The 12562-nt window shown below is 38.5% G+C and overlaps 1 protein-coding gene across 3 annotated transcripts in view; it reads left to right on the forward strand.

Moving 5' to 3' along the window:
* Ccdc191 (coiled-coil domain containing 191) overlaps positions 1-12562 on the forward strand; it is a 66435-nt gene that overhangs the window by 12229 nt on the left and 41644 nt on the right. For all 3 annotated transcript variants that reach the window (XR_008722178.1, XM_055625240.1, XM_055625241.1), the window contains exons 4-7: positions 2387-2518; positions 3828-4006; positions 5424-5647; positions 9827-9980. Coding sequence is in view for 2 of the 3 variants with exons in the window: in XM_055625240.1 (XP_055481215.1) it covers positions 2387-2518; positions 3828-4006; positions 5424-5647; positions 9827-9980 (689 nt within the window). In the remaining variant the exon portion in view is untranslated. The remainder of the gene's footprint in view (positions 1-2386; positions 2519-3827; positions 4007-5423; positions 5648-9826; positions 9981-12562) is intronic.

A 12562-nucleotide genomic window follows, 5' to 3' on the forward strand; every position in this document is an offset into this window, starting at 1 on the left:
AATGACTCATATCCCAAGTGGAATGGCATAAGATGGCACACAATTTTATTATGCTATTTAAACAGAGCACAATTCAGAACTTAGGAATTAGTTTTGGAATTTTCCATGTGATGTTTTTGGACCTCAGTTGACTTAGGTAACTAAAACTATGGAAAATGGCACTACAGATAAAGGACCACTATTATCATTTGTTTTTCTTTTAACTATACTAAACATTTCTTGATATCCTTTAATATATAGAACTACCTAATTACATAAGAACTATGAGGTAATAATAAAAGTTGTGAAGGTAATGCTAAAATAAGTGTTTTTCTTCTTTGAAATTTTCATGCCATAGGCTAAGAAAGAGCCCTTTGATAATGATAAAAATATACATATTTTCTCCTGTATTTACATATAATTTTCTTTCTTTTATTTATTTATTATTTATTTTTGCATGAGTTTACATGGCATGTGGTATTTTTGCATGGCATGTGGTTGCCAACAGAGAGGCCAGAAGAGGATGTTGCTTTTCTGGAAGTGGAGTTACAGATAGTTGTGAGCTGGCAAGTAGGTCCTGGGAATTGACCCTGATCCTCTGCAATAGTAGCAAATGCTTTTAACCATTGAGCCATCTCTCCAGCAACCTGGATTTTCATAATGCCACTGAAAAAGAAGTTGGCTTCCAACATACACACTCTAACTTTCCTTTGAACTCAGGATCTCTCCTTCCTATTTCGCTTTCCTGATTCAACCTTATCTCTTCAACTCCTAAAAGGTAGATTTCCTCAGGTTTTTAGTTTTTGAACTCTCTCTACCTACTTTCTTCACTTAGTAATGTCATCTGTTCTAAGGCTAAAGATGTCTTCCCCCAAAACCTGCTGCTTCTTTGTCCTTCTTCCTTCTCAGTAAATTCATCTCTATTCTTTCAGTTAAGCTAAGTGTTCTGAGAATTTCTTTTTCTCCTGTTTCTTATTTATCAGCAGATCATGTCAACTCCATCTCAAAACATTTTCTAGACAGTAGCCATTTTTAATTGGCCTACTCCAGGATCAAATTACTATCACCTCTTTACTGGTCTCTCATACTCTTCTCCTAGTTAACATCTTCTTTGCTTATCCCATATAGTCTATTTTAACAGAGAAATCAAAGTGATCCTCTTAAAATATGCCACCTCTTAGGTTGGAAAGATGGGTTGAAAGAGCATTGGCTGCTCTTCCAGAAAAACCATGTTCAGTTCCCAACACCCACATAGCAGCTGACAGCTGTTTGTAACTTCATTTCCAGGTCATCTGATGACCTCTTCTCGCCTCTGCAGCCATCAGGCACTTACATGGTACACAGACATACATGCTGGCAAAACACCCATATATTTAAAATAAAAATTAAAGAAAATTTAAAAATAAATAAATTATAAAACAAATGTCAGGATGGTAGCACACATCTTTAATCCAAGTACTACAAAGGCAGAGGCAGGTGGATCTCTGTGCATTCAAGGCCAGCCTGGTCTGCAGTGTGAATTTCAGGTCATCTAGAGCTACACAGTGAGATCCTGTCTCAGAAAGAGGGCTAGGGAGCTCTTTACTCACAACCCTCCTGTGGCTTCTCACACTTAGAATAGTAGACAGGATGCCTACAGTGGCAGAGTATCAGGACTCTAAACAAAAGGGTTTCAGCTTCAGGTCTTCTGACATTTGGAGCAAGATGGTATTGTTGTCGTGGGGAGGCTGTCTTGTGAACAGGGTATTTAGCAGTATCCTAACCTTGAAACATTATATGCTGTTATCACTTCCTTTTGTTGTGACAACCAAAAATGGCTTCAGCTTTGTTATATTTCAAATGAGGGGCAAGATCACTCCTCATTGATAAACACTGCTCTCAGCCTGATCTGTATATCACTTCTTCCATCTTATTGCTATCCCTCTCCCAACCCTATTCTCATCTCTCTCTCCATCATTTCTCAAACCACACTGCCCTCCCAGACACTTCTTCAGTCCTCTAGACTTGTGCAGCAGGGTCTTTGAGCTGGCTTTCCCCTTGTATTGCCCTCTATATCCATATGGCTCACTCACAATCATCCTTTGCTTGGATATCTTCTACTTGACCACCCAATTTAAAACAACAACACTTAGTCTCCATTTCTTATTCCCCTGCTTTGTTTTTATCTTGTTTATTTGTCATTTTCCCTTGATTCAGACTGTTAGCCTCACGGTGGTAACATTCTCTTTCCAGTTTGTTCCCTGTTATATTCCTAGTACCTAAATAGTACTTGTCATATAGTAGGTGTTCAAGTAATACTGAATGAATGAATGAATGAATGAATGAATGAATGAATGAATGAAAACAGCAAATACAGGAAGCCTGTAAGTCAATGAAATACTAAAAAATGTTTTTGTTCTGCTGATAGCTCAGGAGCTAGTCAATGACTGGCTAGACAACAAACTTAAACAAGAATTAGCAAGTGATGGAGAAGGGGAAAACACTGTGCCAAGCAGTGTTCTAGACACCCATGGCCATTTGAAGTATGACAAGTTTGATGGTAAGAACTTATCTGGTTCTTCTAAGCTTTAACATCTAATGAATGTTTCTAAGAAGTGTTTTTTATTGTTTTAAATAATAAATGATACACTTGGCTTGTGTCTGGTTTATCTTCGTAAGTTTAATTTTTCTTGATTGAATATAAATCTCTGTTGCTATATCCTTAGTTAGTAAGTTCCTATTGCTTTTTAAAATTAAAATATTCCATTATTTATAATTTTGCCTATGAATTTATGTAGCAATTAAAAGTATTTCTTGCTCATATATTATCAGATAACTATTTACTTTGACAGAGAGGACACTTACACATTCACATATCATTTTATAATTATAAAATGCTTCTTACACTTTGATTCATTTTCACTTACAAGAGAGGGTATTTCTCTTCTCAGGATTTTTCCTTTCTTTTCCTCTTTTGTACAAAGCTAGTGTCAGACAAATCAAATAACAGACTTCTAAGGGGTCTTCTCCTGTACTTCAGGGGCTTGGGGTTCTGTTTGTTTGTTTGCTTGTTTTCCTCTGAAGGTAAGCTAACAGGGTAATGGTAGGGTAGCTTTCCACACCTGACTCAGGCAGCCTTGGTGAAACCAGCTGGTGCTATTCCTCTTGCTGGGACTCTAAAAAAAATCTCCCAGGAGAGAATCACAGTCATGAACTCTAAAAGCTAGAAGACTACTTTAATGTCACCTAGGCTAACTAGTGTCCTGAGTCTCTAGGCAAGCATACACTAACCCTACAGTGAGTTACTACTGCACTGCTATTCAGGTTGCTTAAAGGTAACGCACTAGCCACGCCCAGCCTGGGCCAGGATGTGAAGGAGTCCCTGGGACACTCCCACAGGACTGGTTGGATGTAAAGCTGCATCCCACTTTACGTGGTAGTCTGATCGTTTCTTAAAAAGTTTAGTGTGGACACATTAAAAGGTACCATAGTATAGTTATTCTGCAGCACCTAGGAGAAGAACGTGGGTTAAATCCAGGGCTAACATGCACTAGGGTAAGAGCTGTACCACTGAGCTATATGTTGGCATCAATTGAGGATTGTTTTTAAGCAAAAGAGTTTTTGAGGTTGTTTAGGCTAAAGTAATACCTTTTAGATTTGGCTGTGAAGAAGTCCTTAGTGATTTGGGTGAGGACAATTCCTGATGAATGGAGCTTTGTTCTTTTTTCTCAAGGTGAGGGCCATACTCATCCAGCTGCCATTACTACTTCCCACTTGTTAAACAATCACAGCCTTGTATTTTTTGGAATTTTTATGTAAATATGAATATTATTTTTTAATTCCCTTTTTGTTGTTTTTTTCACTCTCAGATTTATGTGGCTATTTGGAGGAAGAAGAGGAAAGTGCCAGTGTTCAAAAATTTATAGAGCATCTGCTCCATAAAGAAGTGGTGGATTCTAAGATGATGGAAGAGCTTGGAATGAAGGAAAACCAAGGCAAGAGGCAGCAGAAGGATCCTCGTCTTACCATGGAGATGAGACATAAGCAGGTGGGAGGGAAAAACAAAATTAAAATGGATAACAGGAAGCAGTCTTTGTGTAACACATTTAATAAGCTTAAATAAAGACTTAGGCTTTATTATGAAAAGGGTGCCATCTGTGGTTTGGTAAGGAAGAATAAAAATAAAATATAAGAACTTCAGAAGAAAAATAATTCTCATAAACTGAGAGTAGGAAACAATTTATTTAAGAAATAACCAAAATTAGAATAATTGATTTTGACCAGTTGAGTACTGAACTAAACTTTATTAGTGTGAATGTGGCACTTCCGATTATAAATATGTAGATTGCATTTGCTCCAATTTGGTCTTTGAATGGTGACATTAATATATTATCATGAATATTCTGCTGGATATTATAAGGATAATTCTTTTCTAGACAAGTAAAATTCACTCATTTTGTGATTATAATTTGAAAAGGAGGACAGATCTGAATTAAATCTAGTTCAGCTGTTTTGAATTGGAAAGGCATATGGGAACTTTCCTTCCTTCAAAAGGAATAGTAGGTAATAGAGGAAAAGGCAATTTGTGTGCCTTGCAAAGGAGTTTTGGGAACTCAGAATGACCGTGTCTTTGCCATATGACCAGGACCAAGACTGAACTGGCACTAGTATCTATGTATGTGTGTACTGTCGTTTTATAACACTAGATTTCTAATTATAAATTGTGAATATTCACTGTTTAAAAAATTAAGGTATGCCTAGCCAGCCATGGGAATGTTAGAGAAATGGGAAGAGGTAGGATCCTGGTTTAACAGAAGGAAGAAGGGAAGGTTCAATAAGACATATGCCCATTGTCTATAAGCGTTACCACAACTAGAGGGTAGAAGTAGGGGTAAAGTTAAGAGAGCAGCAAGCCTCCAAAGAGTTGGTGTTGAAAAGGATGATGTGCTTGCTTAGAATTATCTATAAAGGTCTTGCCTTTGGTTTCCAGCTGTGGCCACAGGTGCTGGCAGACTTAAATAAGGATAGAAATGAATAGAGCCTTGTAATGTTCCTTAAGGGAGTACTGTTCCATCCTTCAGAGTGCAGCCAGCCTGAGGCATCCCTAGTCTTTCTTAAATGATTGCTAAAGTGCAGAGCCTAGGGAGAAAGTAGTCATATATACACGGGACAAGCTTAAGAATGGGAGGTCATTTCTGAATAAGATCCAAACTTTGGGCTCTGACCCCTGTGTTGCACTCAGCTTTCCCATCATGCAGTGGAATCATCCCCAGCTGGTGAGAGTCCTCTTCATCTGATTGCTTATAGAACTTTGTGTTGGTTTTTCACCCCGGAAGCAAATGAACTGCTTTGTTTTTCCAATAAGCAATGGGTTTCTGGGTGAGAATGTTTTTAATTGGTTGTATTCTGAACTTCAAAATGTGTCCAAGTATCTACCTATGCATTCTACTTGTGATTTCTGTAAGGTCAAAGAAAATCGCTTAAGACGTGAGAAACAACTGCAGTTCCAGGAAATGGAAAATGCCCTGAAAAAAGCAGCTTTCTTGGAGGCTCAGTGCCTAGTTCAAGAGGAGAAGAGAAGGAAGGCTGTACTGGCCAAGAAAGAGAAGGAGGGGATTCAGAGAGAGATGATAAAGCTGCGGAGGGAGATAATTGAAAGAAGACACACTGTGGAAGAAGCATGGAAAATGTAAGCTAGTAATGAGCAGTGTGGAGTATGTCTGAAGGCAGACATATCAGAAGTACTCTCAGGTTTTAAAAATATACTGCCATTGCAAACACTAAACACCTACTGTTCCACCATCTTAACAAACTGCTTTTATTTTTCCATGTTTTCTCCTGGTCACGGTCCCCTTGCCTACTTAACTACAACTATCGAGTACATTTACTTTTGTTATCCTGCTGTACCAAACAAACATGCCTGGAGTCCTGAGATGTATGTATCATCCCACTGAGTTGCTGTCCCACAACATGATGGCCCCGTCCTATATTGCTAACCATTTTGGCTATTTAAAATTTTTACCAGTAGGGCTAGAGACTATTGGCTTAGTGGCTAAAAGCATTGAATGTTTTTCTAGAGGACCTAAGTTCATCTTCCAGAACCTACCTAAGGGGCTCACAACCACCAAGCAACCTGATGCCCTCTTCTGACCTCCACGTGCACATCACTCATACACATAACCCACACACAGATTCACACATATACACACAATTAAATCTTTTTAAAATTTACCAATATAATAGTGCAGTGTATGTCTTTACTCCTAGAACCTTGTCATTCATTCCTTCGAGTTATATTTTTAGGATATATCCTTACGAGTGTAAGTGTAAGGGGGTAAGTGGTATAGATCTTTTTGTGACTCTTGAAACATTGCCAAATTACTTTGAAAATGAGTTGTCCATCTTTACAGTGTCACCAACTGTGACCAGCTTACTGCACTCTTCTTTATACTGGGAGGTATCATTTTCAGTATTGTTTTCATGTTTAACTGGCATCGTGGTAACTGGTTTGCATTTGGCTCCATAAGATTTTTAAAGGTGGAACATATCTCCTTATTCCTTCCATGTGGTTTTAATTGCCCCTGGCCTGCTGTGAGTTGTGCTAGGGTCTTATTTTCTCATAATCATGCAGCAAGTCACTGTGTTACTGATAAAGACGACTATCTGACATAAGAGGAAAATGACAATAGCCCTCACAGGATGGAGTACGTTATCCATCCTCATGCAGAAAATGAGCTTCACAGGTGAAAAGACTAATGTATTTATTCTGAGAAATAACACTGATGCATGAACTGCAAAAATCTTCCAGCAACGTGACTAAAGTGTCTGAATACTCAGGGCCAGAGAGACTTATTAGGTAATCCTTCCACCCCCATCAGCCTCCACAGCTTTCCCCCTGTGTTCTTGATTGCTCTCATTCTGCCCAATTTCAAACAGCTCAGCAGTGGACGCGTGCTTCACTCCCTCAAGTGCGCTGCTCAGGCCTCCTCCAAATGCTGCTCTTTTCAGAAAGCAATCACCAGTGTTTTAGTGAGTTCTCACCGAGGTCAGCCTATTTTTTTCAAGGCTTGGGAGCAATCTGAAAAGCAAGGCTGACCTAAAATAAATTGTGAAAATGGGTAACATTGATGGAAGCAGGATGCTCTGTTCAGTTCACAGTGGGCACTCAACACATGCTCGCTGACCAGTCATATCTTATCAAAGTTAAGTCTTACCTGTGGTTATAGTGACACAGATAATGAACTCTGCTTCTAGGTGGATAAACTGATCTGAACTTTTCAGATGGCAATTTGGCAATAAATAACAAAAGTCATCAAGTGGTATTTTCCTTTGACCTGGGAATTCTAGTTCTAGAAAAATTGCCCTAAGAACTGATCAGAAATGCAAAGATGTTTATACAGTGACAGCTAAAATAACATTATTAATAGTAACAAACTAAATGTTACAAAATTATTAGACACTGATTAAATAATGAAGCAGGATTGACATGTTATGAATGTTGTTTTCTGTATAGAAATATGAATGGCTCTTCTGCCTCAGCAATATTCACAATTGATTAGATACTATTTTCATGACGGGTATATATCCTGATGTTATTTTAAACCTCAGATCCCCATTCTAGAGCTGTATTCTGTGTTTGTTTACCTAGGGCCTTGCATTTGCAGTCTGCCACTGAGCTCCATCCTAGGTACTAGAACTTATGTAATGCCCCTCATGGCATGACTAGACACATCCAGTGTGACATTATTACAGAACTAGTGTTTTGGGAAGATCCAGTACAATTTTTAGTTGATAGGACCTTTTCTTTTGTCTTACTTGTAAGTTATCCTGAATCTGCTTTACTTCATAAAATACTTCCTTACAGAAATTTATTAATTATAAAAGAAAAAAAAGAACAATAGCTTTGGGGATAGAGAGATGGCTCAGTAGTTAAGTATATTTCTTGGTCTTCCAGAAGACTGGAGTTCAGTTCCCAGTACCCACGCTGGGATGCTTTACAGCTACAATAACTCCAGTTCCAGAGGAGCTGGTGAGGCACCTACACGCATGTGGCATACACTCACACAGATACATAAATGAAAATAAATTTGAAAATCAAATGAACAGTAGATTTATACTAGTCAGCCTTAACCAAGTGAAGCAGGCTAGAGTCACCAGTAATAAGATACAACATTATACACCACCTGTATGACACGTGAAAATGAATGACATAGTGTCTGTATTCTAGGTTCTTCTCTACTTGAATTTCTACAACTGTAAAACTCCTGAAAGTCTAGGTGATTGCCTGGGTTTTCATAGCTGATACAACATTTCTTACTGTCTGGTCCACATCATCAATAGTATATGTTTTATCTATGTGCATCTGTAATTAACACCAATAAAAAGACAAATTTGGGAACTGGTTGTGTAGTTCAGTTGGTAAGAGTGCTCACCTAACATGCACAAAGCCCTGGGTTTGATCCCCAGCACCACATAAATGTAGTGACAATGACTGTCATTCCCCACTTAGGAAATGGAGGCACAAGGATCAGGAGTTCAAGGACTGCCTGGGCTACATGAGACAGTCTCAAAAAAAAAAAAAAAAAAAAAAAAGGAGGCAAATGTATAAGGTCACTTGAGTTAGTAAGTGAGGGAGGATGGCCTGCAGGGAGGACAGGGTAGAAGGGTTAGAGAAGGATAGGAAGAGCCTCTAGATTCCATTCTCTCTTTAGTAATCTTTGATTCTATTAATTTTTCTTCCTTGAAAACCTATAAAAGGCATGATAGGAGTCTCCTTCCTCTTTTACTTATGGGTTCATTTAGCCCTCTAATAAGAAGAGATAGGGGCTGAGGAGATGGTGAAGAGGGAAAAGTGCTTGCCAACCCCAGAACCAACTAAAAAACCTGGTGCTGTTAGAAGTTGTTCCAGATTGTAAAGAAAGAGACCGCCAACTCCAACTGAAGTGCCTGGGCAAGGCAACTTTACTCTTGGTCAAGAAAGAAGGTCTGCTTATAAGAGTGACCAAACCGAGTAGGAAGTATATTTGGATTGTATTCTAGTTCAGGTGGTGGCTGTGTCTTTTCCCAGCCTCACAATGTTTTTCAGCTGGCTAGTCTGAAAAGAGTTGGCACAAAAGAGGAGGGGAAAAGAGTCGATGCTCAGAGAACAGGGTCACTGATCCAGGCCCTCAAATTCCTAGACTAGAGCACTGGACCTTTGTGTAAACAAAGGTTTTACTGGTTGGGGAGGATTAAAACATTTGCATAAAAGTCTTATAAGGTGGGGGCGATAAAAAGATTTGAATTCCTTGTTTTATAGTGTTTGATAGAAAAGACTCATGCTTGGTATTTTTAATCCCAGTAGTCCTGGCGCAGGTTGGGTACAAAGACAGGACAAGAATGCATAAGAAATGCATAAGAAATGCAATGGCTGAAACAAGAGCGGCTGCTTCAAACCAAGGTGGAAGAGAACCAGCCCTCAAACAGTTGTTCTCAGACCCACATGTGTGTTGTGGCACATGTGTATCCTCTGTCTCTCTCTGTCTTTCTCTCTCTCTCTCTCTCTCTCACACACACACACACACACACATACACAGAAGGAAAAACAAAAACATGTCTACATTACAGAGTACTTTATAGATCTTAACTGACAAACTTTGATCCAGATGCAACTTTGTAGTAATGTCAATAAAAATGCTTCGTTAAAGCATCTAATGGGCTGTTTATCAAAGTACTTAATTGATTTTGTTGATATATTATAAAATAACAAACTAAGATTTTTTTTAAAGTCCCCCTACTCTGTAACATTTAATGTTTGTTCATTCAATGCAGTAGGCTATAATTACTCGTTATTAAATCTAATAGCTGTTTTTAAAATTGTTACTAATAGAGAAAAGAAAAGGCAAGAAGAAAATTCTCAGAGGAATCCAGAGGAAAAAATGACGGAAAGTGCTCACATACATCAGGGTGAGGAAAAAGTTGAAAAAGAAAGAAAAAGAAAACTGAGGGAAATACTAATCCGGACTTTCAAGGAAAATCACCAGGTGAGAATTACAGTGTGTCCCCATTCAGCATCCGGGAGCATGAATGACAAGAAGCTCCATCAGAGATGGAATGAAGTATGCTGGGTATGGTGGGTCACACCTGTCATCCCATCTCTTGTGAGGCTGAGGCAGAAGGATCACTACAAGGCAAGCTTTGGCAAATTCAAGAGTCATTGGAGCTCCATGGTGAGACCATATCGCAAAAAAGAAGGGAGGGGGAGATAGAGAGTTCATCTTAAATATGTAAATCAGCCCCAACATTTTTTCCCCTGCTGCCGACTGAGCTGGTGTACAGGTCAGGGCATCAGGTCCCTGATCTGAGGTGTTCTTCCATGCTGTGGAATTGTGCGTGAGTCCCCAGAATCTAAGAGCCATGCTTAGGATTCTGAAAAACCACTTTATAATAGCTTTTAACTACCCCTTTGGCAGTTTTTGGGCGCAGGGCTTCTGCTTTGATAGACTTAGGGACAGTTAGGCCTAGTTATGCAGACAATGCAGACAGCACAAGAACAAGCCACTTGCCTTCTGGTATCTGAAATCCACATGCAATGATAACTTACATCCCTTCTTCTCTCACTAATGACCCATTTACTTTTTTTTTCTTTTCTTTTATTTAGAAGAACTTTTATAGAAGCAATAAATAGTGATTTTCCAAAGCTTTAAATTTTTTATTTTTATTCCCAAAGAGCAAGCATAGTAGATGGTTGAGTAACTGACTTTTTTTTGACAAATGTATACGCTCCATACCAGTTACCTTTGAATTTCTGTGACCAAAATACCTGACAGATTTAAAAAAATGTGAACAAGGAAAGCTTCATTTTGGATGACGGTTTCAGGTTCAGTTCATGATCCCTGGCACTAAAGTAAGCACCCTGGCAGCAGAAGCATTTGGTAGAACACAGCTGTTCACATCACAGCATCCAGGGAACAGAGAGCCAACTAGAAAGTGGTCAGAGATGTACCTTCAACATCCCTCCCCTACTGACCTATTTCTCCATCTAGGCTTCCACTCCCAAATTTCCAGGATCTCCCAGAATAGCTCAACCAGGTATGGACCAAACATTCAAAACATGAGCCTCCAGGGAACATTTCAGATTCAAACCGTAACAACTTCTCTTATTATTGAAGCAGCTCTTTCAGTGAAGGGCAATTGATCAAAATATGAATTAGGGATTATAACGTTTCATATAAAATGAATTTCTTGGCAGACTTGTAAATGAGATGGTTGGATGAGAAAAGATAAATATGTATATTTTCTAGCTCCCACAACACCTACACCAGGGCCTTAGGCATTGCTAAAATTCATGAAAATTAATAGAATGAATACATAAATGAGTAGATTTAACAAGTGGAAAAAGAGTGTAGGAATATACTAAGGGAGCTTGATAAATGTAGGAATAGACATAGAACGGCCCTGGAAATCTGTAATAGGAATTTGAATGTTATATGGATATCTAAAATAAAAGGAAAAAAAAGTAGTCAACATGAGCTATTAAAAGGTGGATGTATTTCATGGTGACATCCTTGACTGATGGGTAAGAATTTGTCCTTATTCCAATATTAAAAATTTAATCCATTTTAGTTTCAGAAATAGAAGGAAATGTAAAGAGTTAGGATTAGTATTTTAAGAAAGACTTAGATTCTTAGATTCTGTATCTTGCAAGAGATAGATGTAGTTAGTGTGTACTTCAATAACAATAGTAAAGATTCCTAATAAAAAATTAAAAATGGGCCAGGGATGATGTCTCAAGCCTTTAATCTCAACACTTGGGAAGCAGAGGCAGATGGATCCCTGAGTATGAGGCCAGACTGGTCTAAATATTGAGTTCTGTGATAGCCAGAGCTACACACACACACACACACACACACACACACACACACACAGCTGGAGAGAGGGCTCAGTGTTTAAGAGCATGCACTGCTCCACCAGTGGACTAGCTTCTATTCTCAGCTTCCACATGGTGGCACACAATTGTCTACAACTCCAATTCCAGGGGATCCCACACCATCTTCTGGCCTGCACAGGTACCAGGCATGTAAGTATATAGTATGTAGATAGTACACGCACACACGTAAGACAATAAAAGAAAATAGTGAAAGAATTTATATTCAGGGCATCTTGAGAAGGCACAAAGAAAGCATGCATGATATCTTAGCAACCAATCAGAAATAAGACATGTTTCCTAAAACCTTAATTTAAAAATTGCAGTGCATTCTATTCTATGATAAAAATCCTGTGTTATAGATATAATAATGTTTTAGATGGAGTTGCAGAGTTAATAATAGCAAAAGTACTACACCATCTAAGTCTGGTTGCTTTGTTTGAAAAGGACATGTCAATGTATTTAGAAAAGTGACGATATTTGAATGAATGACCCTTGTTTTGCCACAAATTACACTTGAGTTTTTTTGCTCATGCATTATTATGTTTAAGGTTCTATTTTGCAGGTTGATTTTGGTGTACAGAAGACGTACAAAAATTTACTAGATAGTTTTTGAACCCTGTCACTGGACCTTTCCAGTGGTGAGCAAGTCTAGTGGTCAGTCTAGGAAATTGTTACCACTGAGAGAGACCTGGTAGA

Source organism: Psammomys obesus, unplaced genomic scaffold (genome assembly GCF_907164565.1).
Source record: "Psammomys obesus unplaced genomic scaffold, mPsaObe1.curated_primary_1811, whole genome shotgun sequence".
Classification (NCBI taxonomy): Eukaryota; Metazoa; Chordata; class Mammalia; order Rodentia; family Muridae; genus Psammomys; species Psammomys obesus.